The sequence below is a fragment of the Pseudochaenichthys georgianus genome, chromosome 23, assembly GCF_902827115.2.
Source record: "Pseudochaenichthys georgianus chromosome 23, fPseGeo1.2, whole genome shotgun sequence".
In the NCBI taxonomy this organism is placed as follows: Eukaryota; Metazoa; Chordata; class Actinopteri; order Perciformes; family Channichthyidae; genus Pseudochaenichthys; species Pseudochaenichthys georgianus.
The window spans coordinates 21313081-21333687 of record NC_047525.1 but is presented as its reverse complement, the minus strand read 5'-3'; the positions used below and the strand labels follow the sequence as shown (position 1 = coordinate 21333687).

The following is a 20607-nucleotide window of genomic DNA, read 5'->3' as shown; positions in this document are numbered from 1 at the left end:
TCCTTTAGCTCAAGTCACATAGTCTATACACATGTTTTAAGGACAGGAAGAAAAAAAAAACATATATATTAATATAAATAAAATACATCATTTAAAATAATTATAATATTATAAATATATATCCATTAATAAATAAAAATGGGGGAAGAGTGTTGGAGATACTAGTATGACTGCCTGGGGAAATTGGATCGCTTCACTATACTAGAACAGCAATCGCAGGACCTTTTAATATATATATCTTCTTGAAGTCCCAGCAAATATGTCATTTATTTTAATCTGATAGATTGGGTCAGGTGTTATTATTGTGACACATTTAATTGCTGATGTTGGTAATAGTAGTCGAAGTAATTTCCTTGCTCTTCCATCAATGCCTTCAGGTATTACTCCAAGTAGAGCCACCTTTTGGTCCTTTATTAAATATTGATGGAGGACTTAAATAAGGGCCTCAAATTCCTCTTAGCTTAGGCTACCACCAAAGCGTAAAGATATAGTTATATATAATTTATAAAACTAAATATTTGTTCACAGTGGACGAAAGGCAAACAAAGGTCATTCAGTTTGTTGGTAAATTGCAGCTTGGTAACCCACTCACTGTTTTGCATCACACAGGCCTGCTTCGGACACTCGTGTGTACAGTATGAATTGCTAAATATTGCCATTGTGTTATCATGTCTGCTCACGTAACATGTTCAAGCTGTGTGTAAATGTATGTGTGTTTGCCTGTGCATGAAAAAGAGACATGTCGGTCAGAATCAGAGTACCTTTATTCGTCCCACAGAGGGGACATTTACATTGTTACAGCAGAAAAAAGCCAAAGACAGTTTAAAATGACCGAAGAAAAAAAAAAAAAAAAAATTAAATATAAAATAATTCATAATTGACAAAATACACATCATCCATACTCATTTCATTTGAGGAACAATCTCTTTATTTCTATTTAGCATGTGTGTTTCCTGCAGACCTTTTTGCATACACTCACACACTGTTTTCACACAATTTGTTTTTGCAACATCAAAGCAAATCAAATGGCCAGCATCCCCAGTTAAGAGCTGCCGTACTGCGAGACCGTCCTGGGTGTAATTCAGAATAATTGCAGACTCCATGGATTTCCTCAGCTGCAGGCGAAGGGTGTGTGCGTAAACCTCAGGCTCTGCAGAGCACAGGAAAGCATGCATACATTTTATTGGCAGCGAGGCAGAACAGTGACCAAAAGCATCATTATATATCTTCCTGGTGAAGTATTTTGAACATCATATATACAAAAAACAACTCCTTTCATTTGTATTTTCCCTCTCACGTGTCCAGATGTAGTCCTACCGAACCCCCCTAACCGGCCAGTTTTAGAGGACAACCCTGTGTGTTCCCACCATTGAGAGGGGGGGGGGGAAAGGTTTCCGTTTTCATGCCGGATGGAAGTTTCTGAAAAGCTCAATGAAACTGGCATGGCCTAGTTTCTCCTCAGACCCAAAATAGACACAGTAGAATCAGTCCAAACTGTGTGGAGGCTCAACGAGGCCTCAGCAGCAGCCAACAAGGCAGCATTACATCCCCAAAATGTGTGATTAATTAGGTGCAATAGCTTCATCTCTCTCTATTAGTATTGCCTTACAACCTACGCCTCTGATAATGTATAGAAGTCTATGAGATTTTTGTAGCATAAAATACTTCCTAATCTTCAGTACCAGGTAACAAATGAGTGTTGTCCCTTCTTCCCTCCTTGTTCCCAGTGTGAGGAGAACACCAGCCTGGCAGAGTGCTCTCGGTACCTGAAGCAGCCGTTCTCCAAGGCCAACCTGCCGTCCAACAACCAGACGCTGAAAGGCACCAAGGAGTCCTTCTGGATCACCAGCTTCCTCTGCTCTACCAAGCTCACACAGAACGGTAAACTACCCTACTTTTCGGACTATAAAGCGCACCTGCATATAATCCGCAGCAGCTAAATTGTCCGTCTGTCTTGCTCTCGTTCTGTCTCTCGGTTCCACTTTTACTTTGGCGCGCTACCTGTCTCACTCTTTTCCGGCCTCCAGCTTTTCCTGCTGGAGCCCGCCGCTTACAGGTGGCGGGCGCGGACCGGTCATAGAGCCCATAGCGTTAAAGGTGGTTAATTTTACCTGTAAAATCCATAGATTTAGGAGGTTCCCTAGTGGCCGTTAGCTGTACACAAAAAATGGGGAAAAAAGTCGCGGTACTAGCAGGGATTGACATTTTGAAACTCAAACTCTACCCCCATTTTTTATTTGACTTTGGATGGATGGAGATATAGATGGATGTACATACTGTAGATAGATACAGTATAGATTGGTCTACACATGATGTAGATACTGTAGATTGTTGTACATGTAGATATTGATGGATATAGATGGATGTAACTAGATATACTGTCGATAGATATAGATAGATTTACATAGAGATAACGATAAATATAAATAGATGAACATGTAAATATCGATATTTAGATGGATGTACGTGTAGACATATAGATGAATACTCATGTAGATATACACCGATAAGGATGGATGTTCATATAGATTTAGAAAGATATACATATAGATGTACATATAGATATGGATAGGTGGAAATATATGAATAGAAAGATACAGATGACTATAGATAGAAATAGAACATATAGATAGCTGGAAAGAGTTAGGTAGATAGATCGTATTACCTTCATGGCTGTTTCTATGTATTGTCAAGGTGTTTTATAAAACACTGTTAGGTTACCAATCCATGCTGTAAACCATTATTCATAGACTAGTAAGTACCATGCTTTAGTGCTAGGGTATACATAGAAATGTTCTTTCCAAAGACTGTGACTTCAACACTTGACAAAAGGCACACAAAACAGTGACATGTCTTGTATTTCAATTTCCAATTGCAAATACACAATCACCGTTGTACCAGAGTTGAAAAACAGTGAAACATAAATCATGTTTAACCTCATTACGCAGACAGTAGAGTGTATAGACAGAACGGCTACAGGCACAGTTCACTTGCAACAGGCTGTTCATTTCCTGTATACGTTTGATTGTGTTGCTGAATGCATTAACAAGTATTTTGGAGTTTCTGATTTCAAAATGCACTTGACAGATCTGTGAAAACATTTGTCATGCCCTCACACACTTTCACTGGTGGAAAAAATGACACACTTCAGGTTGAACCAAATCCAAAGAGACAGCGAAAACACTTTCTTATCCCGGCGTATGTTTTATTCATACGTGTGTCTGGGGACCTCGGCTCAGGAAAATGACTTTTTATCCATCCGCCCTCGAAAATGCCATCATTTGTTTGGATTCTGTGGAGTTTCGGGGGCCATAATTGAAGGGTGGGGTGATGCTTTGTGATCCACATAATCCTGCATTTCTGTATCTCCTTAATTTCCTGTGATGGCTCTCTACATCTCCCTCTCTTCGTCTTTTCTCCAGGAGACATGCTGGACCTGTTGAAGTGGCGAGCGCACCCCGAGAGGATCAACGACAGCCTCTCCAAGCTGAAGGAGATCGATGGCTCGGAGATTGTCAAAGTAGGCGCACGGAAAAACGATTCTCTGGGACTGATTTGCTCGCGCTATCCTGGCATTTGTAGTATTGACTGTTTCTGATTTGATTTAAATTCATTATTGAAGGTCAGGTTGAGAATATGTTCGAAAACTGAAGTTCATTTAAAGCTCATCTCTCCCCTTTTTCAGTTTCTACAGGACACCCTGGATACTCTTTTTGGGATTCTGGATGAAAGCTCTCAGAGATATGGACTCAAGGTGTTCGATTCGCTGGTAAATCATTCACTAATTCCCTTAAGTTGTCATACGAACGTGCTCTCATAGTGTTTTAGAGAATGCCCTGGTAACGCCACGGAGAAACCAATCTCCCCCCGGTCACGCCGCACTGCGCCGATAGAGTGAGGCCTGTGATCGATCCATTCTCTCTCTGCACCAGTCTCACACTGACACATGAACACACTCTCAGCGTGGCGCTATCACTGATAAAAAGGTCTCGTCAGTTTGTGATTTGGCGATCAATCCAACGAGACGGACATGTGGAGTTATCGTCTGTGGTGGACCAATCCAGCGCGTCGCAAAACAATAGGGCTACATGGAGGACTTTGAGCAGCCACTGTCGAAATGTTTTCACCTCGGATGTTTTGTCAGTTCAATTTGTACTCTTTCTTTCAAATCTCGCATTGTGTCCTGAGTCCAAATGTTTTAAAGTCCAACATCGTGCTGGAATTACGTGAGGAAGTTAGGGTCCAACTTAGAAATGGGCGTAATCTTTTTTTACGTGTTGAGGTTTTCAAAATGAAACGCAAGCGTTGAGGTGTTACAGTTACATCAGAATTGTTCTCCCACACACTCCTTCTATAGACACTTTTCTATTGGCTACCCGCCAGCGAACCAATCAGAGCAGAGTGGGCTCTGGTTTCAGACAGAGGGTGACAATAAGTGATGCAGCACAGGCAGTATGAGAAAAATAAAGACCTTTTTGAACATTAAAGCATGGAGACATGTCAAAGCAGAGGCACAACATACAAATAGGAGCCTGGAAACTAATGATGGTTTTCTAACTTAGATTTATCTTTTAACTAATCACATACAATATTATCGATTTGATGGCATGATAGACACTCAGTGGGAATATTTCCCCCTTCATGAAGCTATTAAAGCTTCTTTAGGAGTGTAATACTTGGACACAAAATAATATGCTATTTTTCTTTACAATATCTCTTATTTTTCTTTCCAGGTGCATATCATAAACCTCCTCCAGGACAGTAAATTCCAGCACTTCAAACCCGTCATGGACACGTACATCGAGAGCCACTTTGCTGGAGCTCTGTCCTACAGGTATGTGACGTCTCTTCCTCCCAGGATGCGTCTGCGAGTCCTTCGATGCTGCCTCTCTGATGCATTGTATTCTAATGACTCGCTGTGTCACATGGGCAGCCTGTGTCAGAGCTGAGATGGAGTCGACATGAGTGTGAATGAAATGCTTATGCTGCCCCCTGGCTGACGAAAGGGGGAAATATATTCCTCCTCATTTCTCCTCCCATATATTCACCACCTGCTGTTCGCATGAGCATCTTCTTCACACTCTCTGTACCTGTTAGGATACCGTGCTGGCTCCGTCTTCCTCTCTTTTAAAAATGTGTTCAGGCTTTGCATCCTCCCGCACGGATCATGCTGTCAAATCCAGTCCCTTTTAAACTCTTTAATAAGCAATATTCTTTGATTCCAAGTGGCAGACCTTAATTTAATAACACGGCAGTTATTATGACTATCTGAAGTTGTTAATACAGAACCATTCAGTCCTGGAAATCCTCTTATTCAGTAATCTGACATATTGAAGCCACCCTTTTGAAATGTCTCCCCAGATTTAAAGAGTTTTACTTAAACAGATTTGTATTCGTCCTGTCTCTCATTTTAAGATAACATATATTAGCTGTGTCATTTGAATCAGCTGTATTCATGTGAAAAAACAGGCAAATGGTTGGAATTCTTTCTGATGTTGATGAAAACTTTCTGGGATGAAGGACTATTTTCAAAACACTGCATTGCCTCTTGACTTGCGGTTATTTTTCTGTCACATTTGTCTATAATCATTACATTCCAACTTATTGTTCAGGTCAATCAGTTCTAGTGATTCTTTCTAATAACTATGATCAAAGATTGTACAAAAAATTCAAGTTTGAATTGCCATTAGCTCCAGAATGAATGCAGTTGCTGACTCCAGTGAGAACATGTATGTGTGATATGCAGTAGCTCGGAGTGTGTGATTGTGTGTGTGTGTGTTTCCTCCAGGGACCTGATCAAAGTGCTGAAGTGGTACGTGGACCGCATTGTTGACGCAGAACATCAGGATCACATCCAGCAGGTGCTCAAGGTGAGGCGTCTTCTCGAAAACATGCACACACACAACCAGAGGGATGTTTTCCAAGGACACACACGTATACACACACTCCGTCAACTCAGTGTGCAGAAATACACACGGACACTCCCTCTCGCTGCCACTCCTGCTAATTCCTTCCCCTCCATTATCAGTGAATACATTGCTCCAACATGCCTCCCCCCCCCCACCTTCTTATTCTATTACGCTGCATGCAGTTTTAATCAGCAGAAATGCCGTGCCGCCGGTGTTGGGAATCCACTCCACATTACAGTAATGAGTCATGCAGATGTGGCGTCAGAGAAGCCCCCCCCCCCCCCCCCCCCCCCCTCTGTGTCCCATTTATCATTCACAGAACTCATCCTGCAGCAGAAGTGAATGGTACCCTGTCATGCAGTAAATAATGGATGAGTGATGCACTGTGTCTGTAGGGTCTCCTCGTATCCACACAGAGTCTTTTATTAGACTTTTCTTAAAGCATTTCCTTTAGACGGGTTCCATTTTAGAGCAAACATAATAATACATTTAATTTATAAAGCACTTTTGTGAGAAGTCAAAGACACTTTACATAAACATTCAATTCAAAATCGGTAAACTTTGAAGACATATACAATTCAAGTCACTTTTAAAGTATGAGTTTAATCGTTTTGATAACAGTCGGCTTAAAACGTGTTTTAAAAAAAAACAATTTAGTTCAAAATAAAACTTTATTCACCAGGGGGACAACTAATTATGTCTTTCTTTTAGGAATGAACTTGTTGATTATTTTAATTATTAACTAATCTGCAGATTAATCGGTTGATCCCTCGTTCTATACCATTTTTGAAAATGGTTAAAAATGTCAATTTCTATGTCCTTACATATAAAAAAAGCTATAGTAAAAATATAATATATGGAATTTCCGCTTTTATAGATGACACAAAACAGTGACTTGATTATCAAACACACTTGAACTGAAACACATTAGGGGCAACATTCAATGTCACACCATTCTTTGACCATTTCCTCCACTATTTCATCACTGCTGATGACCAACAATGTCCCTCTGTCCTGCAGGCCAGCGAGTACATCTTCAAGTACATCATCCAGTCTCGCCGGCTCTTCTCATTGGCTACCGGAGGCCAGAACGAGGAGGAGTTCCGAGTCTGCATCCACGAGCTCTTCATGTCCATCCGCTTCTTCCTGTCGCAGGAAAACAAAAGCGCCAGTCCGGTCGCACAGACACAGGTGTGTTCAGAAGAACTCATGTCCTCATATCCTCTGAAGTCCCCCGTACATCTGCTCCTGTCGGTACTTGCGCACCACATTATGTTTCCTGTCTGCTGATACTGCAGTTGTGATGGCTGGGAAATTGTCTGTAATCGAATGTCACGCTGCCACAGGGCCTGGAGTGGGAATAGAAGTTTCTGTGGCAGCTTTTCCATTTCCTCTGGGAGGTCTGCACAGCAGGGCAGCCGCCTTCACTGATTTGCACAAGCCAACCGAAACAAACAAGCTAAACACGCCAAATATAATCCTAATTACACGCCAGGAACTAATGCTTGTGTGGTCTTTGTTATAGCGCACACTTGTTGGGAAATACTTGCATTTTCCTCCCTTCAGAACCTGTGTGTTGATCTACTTCCTTTTTATTTCCTACTCCATGTTCTCCCACTTCCTTTTCCCTTTTATCTTTTGTTTTGTACTCTCATTTTCCACTCTTTCTTTAGTCCTTGTAATCAATTTAATCCCAGGATGCTCTCAAGCAAAACAAAACATGCGTCTAAATGTGTGCGTTCCTTCCCTAAAGCATGTTAATATTTGATTTCCTTTATTGCCTAGTTGGCGAAGTGCCCTCACCCGGAACATATCTTTTGTTTCAGCATTACGGGGGAAAGTACTTCTCGTCTTTTCAATTACTCCCGTCAGGTTTTCTTTTCACAGCTTTTGTTCGCAGCAATTAAAAGGCTCGACTCAAGAGACTGACAGTCTTGTTTTAAAGCCTCCAGTCACTTTGTAATTATGTCACCTCACTTAAAGGCCACAGGCTTGAGTGCAGCATTAGATATTCAGGTTGTGGCTTCTCCATGCCGCATGAAAGGCTCCTCTCCATCCCTCCACTGACTCCTCATCTCCACTAATCGGCATTCTTAACAGACGCTGTGGCAAAATGCAGGCTACGCTAATGCTAATCCATGCTAATCCGTGACTTGTCGCCACACACACACAGAAAATCCATCCACGCATAATTTAGCACCTAAGGTTAGTTTTTGTCGGAATGATTTGAGTTTTTGAGCACAGAGAAATGGTGTTCTATTAATACTCGAGGCTGCTTTTTGCCACAATGACGTCTGATTATTATGAACTGTACCGTCATGTGGAGGTTGTGAACTGATAAGAAAAGTTGTTCCTCTTACCATGAACACAGATTGTTGGGAAACATTTATTACCTATGACATAATGATCGTGTTCCATATACATCATGTACACATTAATTAATAGATTACATAGAGAATCATGTAATTCAAACATATGAAAGTACTACAATATATACTTTATTAATCCCAAATCGGGAAATGTTTTCATTACAGCAGTTTGTAAAACAAGTATTGCACATGATAAGAAATTAAAAAAAATAGTAGAAAATACACAATTATATAATATAAACTTCTCAAAATAGAAGATAACACACAAAAAGTGACTGTGAAGATAAAAACAAGTCAACTATCTGACAATAAAACACTATTGAAGGGTTAAATTATAGCTAATACAGTATGTGGGATATTATTTACATTTAGTGTGCAAGAATTACATATTAATTCAAATATAAATGTCAAATGTACAGTGTGGACGATGGGGCCCTTTCTTTCTCCATCTGCTCTTTTGTAAACAGCTGCCAGTGTTTTTATTCTCTTTCCTGGAAGAATGATGGTAAAAACAAAAAGGACATGGTGACTCCCATCTCTAGATTTTCATTTTTCAATTGTGCAGCGACAGAAGTTGACAGGAAGGAGGAGCGTCAGACTGAGAGCTGCACACAAGCAATCCCACCGGAGCAGCCTTTAAATTGAATCCGCATAATCCTGTCTCGGCCAGTGATTTATCGATATGTAGCTTTGTTTTCCCAACAAAACCGCTCTGTATAAACAAACCCTCACATGAATATGGAGAGCCTGTCCTGACGGTAGCCTTTTCCTGCGCATTTGATCAGAAAGTATTTCATCCAAAGCCCCTGAGGCGTTTAACACACTCCAGTTTTCCACATCATTGAGAAAAGTCATTAAATATACATTACACAATCCTGATTCAGTGGCAAATGTATTGAAATGACTGCACACACACTATATGAAACATGCATATTCATGTCTTGAAATGCTCCGTTTAGTATGATTTGTTGTGGCTGTTTCCAGTGATTCCTGTGTAATCATGGATGCATATTGCGTCCAAATGATTGAACACGGCCGTGTGTTCTCCAGGCGGTGTTCCTGAGGACGTTTCCAGCGGTGTACGGCGAGCTGTTGAAGATCTTCACCATGCGGGAGGTGGCGGGCTTCGTCAGGGAGACGCTGGGCAGCCTGCCCACCGCCGTGCACGCTGACTGCCTGGAGGCGGTCAGGCTGCAGTGCATCGCCAAGACTGTGGAGAGCCAGCTGTACATCAACCCAGGTGAAGACCTTGACACACAGGCACAGTTTCACATGCATACATAGTTCCAGCTTGTGATTGCAGTGAAAACCCAATTCGGAAAGATGTGGGAACACATTACACAAATACAACAAAAAGCCTTGCAGGAAAAACACAAAAAACAAATAAATGTATCTGTCATGCAGACAATCATCAGCCATACAGTGTTTGTCTTGCATCGTGCACCAACAGGCTGTTCCATCCACCATCCAGTCCATATTAGAATAATCGATGGCTCGCTGTTGTTCTTAATGAAGGCTGATGTCACAGTGGGTTTCGTGAATTAAATAATTAAAACTAATTAACATAAACATACAGTAAGGTGTTATATAAGAATGCTCAACAAGAGGATACAATAGAATCAAGATATTTATATAAACATATGAGGTTTAAGTAAAGATGTCCAATTCACGATGAAATGGAGATAGATAGATAAATAAATAGAAATAGAGAAAACGAGATCGCGGATACAAGCGGTCGAGATGGGTTTTCTCCGTTTTATCCTTAGAGATAAGGTGAGAAGTTCGGTCATCAGGGAGGGACTCGGAGTTGAGCCGCTCCTCCTTCGCGTCGAAAGGAGCCAGTTGAGGTGGTTCGGGCACCTAGTTAGGATGCCACCTGGGCGCCTCCCTAGGGAGGTGTTCCAGGCACGTCCAGCTGGGAAGAGACCAAGGGGTAGACCTAGGACCAGGTGGAGGGATTATATGTCTTCGCTGGCCTGGGAGCGCCTTGGGATCCCCCAGTCAGAGCTGGTTGATGTCGCCAGGGGAAGGAAAGTGTGGGGCTGGAACTGCTACCCCCGAGACCCGGCCACGGATAAGCGGGAGAAGATGGATGGACGATGAAATAGAACGAAATAAAAAACAATAATTCAAATAGATGTAAGAAGTTAAAGTAAAATGATGCGTGTACTTGCATTGTTCTACAGTATTTAATATATAACATATGTATTTTTGAGAGTAATGTGTCATATTTCTTTTTCTATATATATAAAAATATTTCTATAGATATATTTTTAAATATAAATATTGTCTTATATATTTGATCCTATTTCCTCTTACTGTGTTGGTGTATGCACCATCATACACCAAGCTAATTCATTTGACTGTATGTGTAAAGCTACTTGGCAGTTAACCCTTATTCTGATTTAATAAAGTAAAAGACTGTCAACGTTTTAAAGCCACCATGCTCCCAAAGGCGACATGTAGCAAGAAATCATATTATTGTTACTCAATGAATTACGTTTGGATACTTTAGTTATGTCTGTCTCAGAAGATTAGTTAGATGAATTAGATGAATTTGTAATTAGATGAATATGTGTGAAACCTGTGTGTGTGTGTGTGTGTGTTGCAGAGTCGCGGTGCATCCTGCTGCCGGTGGTGCTGCGGGTCCTCCAGGCTCACATGCAGGAGCAGAGAGACCTGGTGATATGCGCCCGCATCCTCACCAGCATGCTGTCCCTCATCATCAAGGAGGAGAACGGCTCTGCGGTGAGTAACACAGAGGTGAAGGGTTTCAGGTTATCGGAATCAGAAACCATTTCAATGTCCCACAGCGGAGACAATCATTGCAGACGGTGCTAATCAAATGGGTACACATCTACACATCCAAGGTCAAACATAGGTAGCAGCATTTCCAAAGTCAGTAAGCATACACAAGAAACAGCCAGTCATGACATTTATAAATTGTTAATAAGTATATGTTGCACACAAGCAGTGTTGTTGCATAACAGTCAAGGAATGGTGGGGACATTTTAGGACATGCGCAGTTAAAGCAGAATGAAGGAATGACATATTAATGAAAACTCAGTTATTTTTTGGATGATCGGCATAGTTAAATCGCTAAGTGTGAAAAGGACGTTTTTTGGCCTATCATCTCGTCTGTAGCGCGTAATACCTCGTATGCATGTGTCTGGAAGGTTATTGTGAAATGTGATTTGACAGGGGTTATGTGTGTGTGTAGATGTCTCCTGTACAGTGAGAACACATGTCTTTATTTTTTTTACAAGGATGTAAAAGACAAAGATAGCTATAACTGGAAAATAACTTTGAAAGTAGTCAAAACTCGAGGAAATAGTCTGACAGCAATTTTCTCGCCAATACATTGCAGGAGCAGAATGCCTCGTTATGTATACGGTCAATTAGTCTCTGTAGCAAGGACACTGGAAGCCATGCCGTTCAGTGATGAGACCCATCCATTTAGCAATTGTAGGAATGGAAGTCACTTTGGGCTGTGTGTGTTGGGCTGGAATGTGCACTGTTTGTGCCAGAGGGGCAGCGAGTAGCCTGGTAGTCCACACACACACACACACACACACACACACACACACACACACACACACACACACACACACACACACACACACACACACACACACACACACACACACACACACACGTTTATCCTCCTCTCTCTTTGAGTCACTTTAATCTTAACTGTCTGCCTCTCCTTTGTATTCCATCTTCTTTTATTCCTCACCACTTCTTCTAAGTCCCCACACTTAGTTGCTTAAGACTCTTTAAAAGGGCCATTACAGTAAGATCACAGCAATCCAAATGAATGAACTTTAAGGGAACAGCTATGTCACTTTGAGAGGCATTGTCACTATTTGAAGGATCACCGTGACATGTCAGGTCTTTCCGAGCCTCTGAAGTGTCCTTGATGCCTGTTATTCATGCTTGTGGTCCTTTGTGCAGGAGCCGGTGGTCTCGGAAGAGGTGGAGCTGATTGTGGAAAGCCTGCTGGGAGATTTGATGAGAACCATTCTGGAAATAAGCAACCGGCCCCAGCCTGCCGGCCCCACCATGAGACTGCAGTTCCAGGATGTCACTGTATGTGTGTTTGACCGTGTACAGCACAATGTGTGTGATGGCTAATACTAAGTGTTTTGGGACTAGACAAAATGTGCAGGAGGAATTACATAATCTGACGTTAACAGCAATAATTCAGTTTGTTGTACAACACGGCACAAAGGGGGAATAGTGAAGTGGGAAATAATGAGATTATCCTTGTGTGATGATGGAGACTCAAGGAGGGGGTTATTCTTTAAAAATAGAGCTCTGCTAATGTTGGAAATTCTTACCAGTTACATTACATTACATTACATTAGTTACATTACAAATGTCCTATAGGATTAATAACACCAGGTTTCATCGCCACAACTGTTGTTAAACTACAATAGCACAATTCATTTCAGTAATGTATAGCAGCCTTGAGGATTATGCTGGTTATTTCAGAGCATTCAAATGTATTTCTCTTCCTCTGTCATCATGTTCGATGCCGTCAGGGGGAGTTTGTGGCGTGTTTGTTGGCCCTTCTGCGACAGATGAGTGACAGGCACTACCAGCAGCTGCTGCAGGCTTTCAGCAGCAAAGACAACCTGAGGGTAAGACCCCTGCCCCCCACTCACATCTGATTGTCCCAGCTTCTCTTCCTCTCAGACCATACCCATCCCTTTTCAGAGATTGGTCCTTTTTTAGCCTCATTGGTTTATATTGTGTGCTTTCTTAGCCAATCTGTGTTTGGACACTTTTACATTTTGCGGAGAGGAAAAGCAGAACTGTTGTCTTCTGTATTGTAGCTTTAGTTTTGCCCAAATATCTCAATGCTGATATGCAAAATGTGGCACAATGAGTCAGAGCGTTTCAGACGGGATGTAAATGGTAAAAAACATTTGTTTCATGAGCATTAATGTAAACATGTTGTAGTAGAAGTATGAACCTGATACTGAGCATAACATATCCCTTTTAAGTACACAACATGGTCACAGTGGTTAATATGTTACACACATTTCAAACCGCTACCCCTTTGAATACAAATATGTGATGCGAAATAATGATCAAAACATATCGTTTAATACCTTTGAGCAAGACGTAGACTAGAGGCTGCTTTACGATACTGTACGAGCTTAGAATTAATTTGGCAAGCCTGATTTTGATTTGAGTTTTCAATGTGTGTGTTTTTCTGTCTTGTGTTGCAGGATTTCCTCCTTCAGATCTTCACAGTCTTCAGGATCCTGATCCGACCAGAAATGTTTCCCAAAGACTGGACCGTCATGCGGTTGGTCACCAACAAGTAAGACCACGCACACAAATGTCCACGCATAGACACAGATCCGTGGACAGTGTGTTCCACCTTTCTACCGTCTCTTTCAAAAGGTCCACTGCCTTCATGTATCCAAAGAGACATGCTTTTACAGTTCTGATAACATCTTGACAGTTCTAATTATCAAAAGCCGGGGATTTTTTAATTAGTGCTCTTACTTTAAATACAATTGAATTTGATCTTTGATAGGGCCTTTTAAATACCGTGTTAATAGTTCATGGTGACGCATTTTCCTGGAAGCGAATAAACTTCTTCTTCTCGTTTTCTCTTTCTCTTGCTCTTTCAGCGTCATCATCACAACCGTTCTCTACCTTTCTGACGCTCTGAGGAAGAACTTCCTCAACGACAAGTTTGACTACAAGGTAGGCTGCTCCGTGGTGTGTGTGTGTGTGTGTGTGTGTGTGTGTGTGTGTGTGTGTGTGTGTGTGTGTGTGTGTTAGGGCTGCACGATATTGGAAAAAACTGACATTGCGATTTCCCCCCCCCCATGCGATATATATTGCGATATGAAAACATTGCAGTTTTCCCGCAAAACAATCCTTTCTTGAACATTAATGCGATACAATTGGTATTTTTTTAACTATATTTAACCGGATGAAGGATTTTAGTCACGGAAGTCTGGATCTTAAGTTATCAGAGCAACAAGCTGAGCTAGCTCGGTTAGCAGCGCCGAACTGCCCTGGAGAAACACATGAAACGACTTCAGTATTTTTACCTTTGATCACTGTGTGTGTGTGTGTGTGTGTGTGTGTGTGTGTGTGTGTGTGTGTGTGTGTGTGTGTGTGTGTGTGTGTGTGTGTGTGTGTGTGTGTGTGTGTGTGTGTGTGTGTGTGTGTGTGTGTGTGTGTGTGTGTGTGTGTGTGTGTGTGTGTGTGTGTGTGTGTGTGTGTGTGTGTGTGTGTGTCTGAAGAATGCTACTGTGTTATAACACTTCCACATCCACACCCAATCAGCTTATATCTTTCAATTAGAGCTGGATTTCGTCCAAACCACTGACATTTCACATGATGCCATTGTTTTATTATTATTTTTTCTTTCTTGTTATTTCAGGTTTGGGACTCGTACTTCTACCTGTCAGTGATATTTATTAACCAGCCCTGTCTCCAGCTGGAGTCCTTCTCCCCCTCCAAGAGGAAGAAGATTCTGGAAAAGTAAGTTTTGATTTCTCTATCCTGCTCCCATTCTCTGAACAAATTCCACACACACACACACACACACACACACACACACACACACACACACACACACACACACACACACACACACACACGTTTTCTTTATAATGACTTTACATGCTGTTCTCGCTGCTTCTATATGTATTTGGCTGCAGCGAGTACATATGTCTAAACCTTTCTGCGTTATGGTGCAGGTATGGAGACATGAGGGTGATGATGGGCTGTGAGATCTTCAGCATGTGGCAGAATTTAGGTAAGATGATGATTCAGCACATTTCTAAGTTGATTCCTAAAAAACATGCTATAAAAAAAGAAGATGGTATACAATTTAACTCGTATATGAGTGACGCTGCAAATGATGTACTGCAAAAGCAACTGTCGGTCTTTCATTGCAGCAGAAAGTATATCTTACAGTCACTTAAAAACATGTCCTTGTGACGCACCACCATCAGAGAAAGTAGAGAGAAAAACATTCTGTATTATTTCTCCGTTCTTGAGATGATGGGAACCAAAACGCTCTCAGCCTTTTTTCTTCATGCCAACAAGTATTTGTTGCCATGGTAACCAGCTGAGTGCTGACAACCTTTTGTTCAGCAGATGGATCTGTCCAATTTTGAGTTTTCATGGTTTTTCATTTTAGTGTGTTTTTGTCAAATTTGAAAAAAGTCACTTTGTTTTAGTTTGATTTGATGTCAATAAAAACTAATGGATTTTAAGTAACCCAGACGCTGATTAACATGAATTTTGATAGGAAATAAGCCACATTATGGTAGCTGCTTGTAGTTGTTGACATTTTTCGAACAGAAGTAGAAAGCTCTCCAGAGTTGGCTAAATTGCCTCTGAAGTAAACAGTGTGCTGTGTTCAGGGATAAAGGGAGAGCTTAACCTCCGTGTTGCCCTCCGTCTCTCCTCCAGGGGAACACAAGCTGAACTTCATCCCCGCCATGATTGGTCCGTTCCTGGAGGTGACGCTGGTGCCTCAGCCTGATCTGAGGAATGTCATGATCCCCATCTTCCACGACATGATGGACTGGGAGCAGAGACGCAGCGGCAATTTCAAACAGGTACAGAAGTTAAAAGTATACTGAAGCTCGTATACGAAAGCAAGTTTTACCCTCACATGCATAGCTCATTGGAAACTTCTCTCTATCATAAGCGAGTGAAAGTCACCATAAGGACCATGCAGGAAAATACACAGAGATCATATATGATTAAGATTAAGATGAACTTTTATTAATCCCTCATGGGGAAATTATTTCTCTGCATTTGACCCATCCTAGTGTTAGGAGCAGTGGGCTGCCATTTTGAACGGCGCCCGGGGAGCAATGTGGGGAACGGTGCCTTGCTCAGGGACACCTCGGTAGCACTTGGTCTTTCGGGGACTTGAACTGGTGACCTTCCAGTTCCCAAGCCAAGTCCCTATCGACTTCGCCACCACCGCCCCAATGCCAGATTTTAGCTCATTTCAATCTGAAGTCTCTCAGCAGGCATTTACGTAAACCTCAACAAACACTTGAAACATGACATCCATGTAATAATCTTGCATGTCATGAAAATGTCTATTACTTTTACTCTGACACGTGACTGACTTTGACATGAAGTGATTTGATTGACCACACTGCTCTAACCTACCCATGCTCCTTTTGAGATTAAAATATTTTTTTTGCACACAGGTGGAGGCCAAGCTGATCGACAAGCTGGACAGTTTGATGTCTGAGGGCAAAGGAGACGAGACGTACAGGGAGCTCTTCAACAGCATGTGAGTCAGAGAGAGGAACAGCTATAGACACAGATACTAAGAGGATGAGGAGACATATATACTTCCATTTGTCTACCTCAGTTTTTTAAAGAAAGAGGGATTTGGTCAGTGTTTAATGTTATATATTCCGTAGAGTCAGTGGTGGGAGAAGTATTAAGGTTCTGAATCAAGTAGCAACACATGGAAATACCTGAGTAAAATACAAAGACTTCCACATTGTACTTAAGGACAGTGAGTACATTTACTTAGTTTCCACGGCATAGAGCCACTCAAGAGCGATCTTAAGGCGCAAACAAAGAGGCCATTTCAAAATACTAGGACACTTCCTCGAACTAGAACAGCTGTTTATTGACTCCAATGGTCAACATGATGCAGCCCACACAAGGCTTCGTCAGACAGGAAGCTTTAACTCCGGCTTGTTAGCCTTCGTAAAGGCCTTATCAGTATTCCACTTTGGAAATGAGCCTCTAACACAAACAGCCGAAGTGCACCGATAACAGAATTAATGCTCAGCTAATGCTCCTTTATCTGGATATACTCTTACGTGTGTTAAGCTGTTAGATTGATACCAGACCTATGGAGGACTCAGTCTGCACAAACAAAAGTAAATAAGAAGCAGGAAATATTATAAAGGTATCATAAATCAGGGACAAATTAAAACAGGCATATTTATTTATGGCCATTTTTTTATTATTATTAACAAATCCCGACATTTTATTTGTCATTGTTGGTGTCATTTATTCCTTAATTTATCAATTTCTGTATTTCTTATGTATTTATTTGTGTATTTCTTTATTTTGGCAGCTGGTTATCCTCCATATTCATTATTTATCAAATCTTATATATTTTTATTACTTTTTAAAAATGATTTTGTATATTGATATTTTGGCAGCTTTTTTTTTTAAGTTTCACATTTATTTTTGTTTGGTGTCATGAAAACAGAATATGTTGAGTAAAGTTTAGGTGTGGTTAGTTATTCATTTTCATTACGGTTTCTAATGAATCCATTGATAATTGAATAGTAATGAGATGTAAGTGATGAGTATCCACCTTCATCTTCACGCTGTGGCCACTCCACTCTGTCCTCGTCTCTCCACGTTTGCACTCCTGCATGCTTTGTGTACGTGTCACGCTTCTGTGTGTGTGTGTTAGTGTGTGTGTGTGTCCCTGCCTCTTCATATTTTGATGTCCTCCTCCACAAAGAACCACATTTCCACAACATGGTACATTAAATGAAGCCATTCTTTCCAATTCACCTACCTCTTCTACTCTCATATTGATGTGGATCTTAGTGTGATAATGATAATGTTTTAAATATTCATCTACCGTCCCTTTGTCTATCATAGTCAATCATTCTATTTCCCACCATGTTTACATGTGAGCCATTGCAGAGAATAGTCCAGCATCACTGCATATTATTACAACTACATAAATAATTTATAATGTGCAATATGATAATTATTAAACTGCCTGTACATAATTCAACATGAATGCATGTTAGTTTTATGCTAATGTACACATTCTTTTATTCTCCTTTCCTAATTGATATATTGTTTTGATTACATTTTTCTTTCCTCCTACTAAATCCACTAACCCCTTAATTTTACCCGTGTGAGTGTGTGCTGATATTAATCATATTAATATTAATTTATTCCGCCTATGCTTCCCGCCTGGAGTAGAATTCCTCTGTTTGGTCCGTACCCTAGGTAAGACGCTCTCCTCTTTGTTCTCTCTGTGTTCGTGTGTGAGGGGGAACAGCGGGAAGGGTGTACATTCTGCCAAAAATATATATATTCTAGCAATTCTATTCAAATCTATAGCTGGTGAAACAGCTATATTACTTTCTGTGAGGCCCAAAAGCATAGGTGGTGCGATTGACTTTGCTTCACCTCCTTTTCTTTTGCAGTAATTTATTCTTCCTTTTCCCTTCAGTCACCTTTCCGTTCCCATTTGCTCTCCTTTATCTCTTGTCTCTTTTAATCTGGACTTCTCTCGATCTTGTCCTGCAGCCTTCTGAAGAAGATTGAGAGGGAGACCTGGAGGGAGAGCGGCATCTCTCTGATCGCCACCGTCACTCGCCTAATGGAGAGATTGCTGGACTATAGGTGAGGACTGCTCTCTGACTATATCAGGAAGAAGTCCATTTGAATGTTGTTTGCTTCATATGTTGCAATGTGTCCATCACAGGGATTGTATGAAGCTGGGAGAAGTGGATGGTAAAAAGATCGGATGCACAGTCAGTTTACTGGTAAGTAGATGTGGTTGTTTTTTGCTTGTATAAAACCATTTTACTGCATCCTCTTGGAGCCAGGCTATTCGTTTTTATGCTAAGCTAACCCTCTCAAGGCTGAAGCTGCATATCTTCCAAACACACGTAATAGTGGAACCAATCTAATGTAACTCTTCGGGACAAGGAGATAAAGTGCATTTCCCATAATATCAAACAATGTCTTTATTATTTGCATTAAGTTCAAGACTTTCTGAGCTTGACTTTAGTGTTGGAGCAGTGTAGTTGTTCTACTATTATGAGAAATATGAAGTTGTTACCCTTTTATTGATCAAATATTGGATATCTATACTAGTTAATTCCTTCAGCTCAGGCGAGTATCTATAATTGAGTTCCTTATTTTTTAATTAGATAATTAATTATGGTAAAAAAAACATCATATATTTTTCCTCCAGGACACTGATATGACAACACTTTATTCTATTTCCATTGTATAGCCCTTTTTCAGCCATCCGTCAGAGCACCTGGGTGTGTAGGCAGATTGATCGAAAGTCACTGTAGCAGGAATATATTTTTGCATTTCTACTATGGAACAATTTGCATCGGCTTCTCTTTAATCTTTGTCTTTAATCATCCCTGAACCACCCGCTGCTGCTGCTGCTGCTGTCAGAACTTCTACAAAACTGAGCTGAACAAAGAGGAGATGTACATCCGCTACATCCACAAACTGTACGACCTGCACTTTAAAGCACAAAACTACACAGGTACGTGAGCGTGTGGGTGTTTGCACATGGGAGATTGTGGTTTTCATCAAATCATCATAAATCCTGACTGTGTGTGTGTGTGTGTGTGTGTGTGTGTGTGTGTGTGTGTGTGTGTGTGTGTGTGTGTGTGTGTGTGTGTGTGTGTGTGTGTGTGTGTGTGTGTGTGTGTGTGTGTGTGTGTGTGTGTGTGTGTGTGTGTGTGTGTGTGTGTGTGTGTGTGTGTGTGTGTGTGTGTGTGTGTGTGTGTGTGTTACAGAGGCATCGTACACCCTGCTGCTGTACGATGAGTTACTGGAGTGGTCAGACAGGCCGCTCAGAGAGTTCCTGAACTACCCCATGCAGAGCGAGTGGCAGAGAAAGGAGTACCTGCACCTCACCATCGTCCAGAACTTCGACAGGGGGAAGGTGACGACACAGCAAATATTTTTCACAAACTCTACTTTGTTCACTGTTAATCAACATTTTAGTATTTTTGGCAAAGTGTAGCACTACTTCTTTCAGGTAGGTAGGTAGGTAGGTAGGTAGGTAGGTAGGTGTTTGCGTTGCAGCAGCATAAAAAACACAAGGCAATGTGAGAAATTAAGAGAAAATAAATAAACAGTCCAAAATATTTCAGAAATATAAATAAAATAGCATTACAAAGTTAAAGGATAAAACAAAAAAATATATATATACTTGTGGAAAGTATACATGTAGAAATACAAATTTCCAGTAACAAATATAATGCAGTATATTATTGTGCAAGAATGGTTATTCAATATTAAATAGAATATGTATATTCAGTACATACTCATCATCATCATTTATTTGATGATAGGCACCTCGAAATTGTACTTAAATACATTTTTTACAATTCACTTTATTACATTCAACAACTGTGGGTAAAGCATGATTTGTATTTTTTATGCAGCAGCTCAAAATGAACAGACGTTAGCTGATTCCGAATAGTAGCTCACATGCTAAGGAAGTCCATTACTTCCTGTCTTCCCCCCACTGCTACTGATGGTATGTCTTTATCCTAAGTGCATTTGCTACTGTTCTG

At 40.9% G+C, this 20607-nt stretch overlaps 1 protein-coding gene across 1 annotated transcript in view; it reads left to right on the top strand.

Moving 5' to 3' along the window:
- Window positions 1-20607, top strand: part of dock4b (dedicator of cytokinesis 4b) — a 118430-nt gene that overhangs the window by 69066 nt on the left and 28757 nt on the right. Inside the window, 21 exon segments of the mRNA XM_034074670.2 lie at window positions 1728-1881; window positions 3423-3520; window positions 3686-3769; window positions 4734-4834; window positions 5789-5870; window positions 6930-7100; window positions 9329-9518; window positions 10890-11026; window positions 12233-12367; window positions 12823-12921; window positions 13516-13610; window positions 13927-14002; window positions 14691-14791; window positions 15010-15068; window positions 15731-15879; window positions 16489-16574; window positions 18254-18280; window positions 18584-18679; window positions 18762-18822; window positions 19472-19565; window positions 19822-19970. Of these exon segments, the coding sequence (XP_033930561.1) occupies window positions 1728-1881; window positions 3423-3520; window positions 3686-3769; window positions 4734-4834; window positions 5789-5870; window positions 6930-7100; window positions 9329-9518; window positions 10890-11026; window positions 12233-12367; window positions 12823-12921; window positions 13516-13610; window positions 13927-14002; window positions 14691-14791; window positions 15010-15068; window positions 15731-15879; window positions 16489-16574; window positions 18254-18280; window positions 18584-18679; window positions 18762-18822; window positions 19472-19565; window positions 19822-19970 (2244 nt within the window).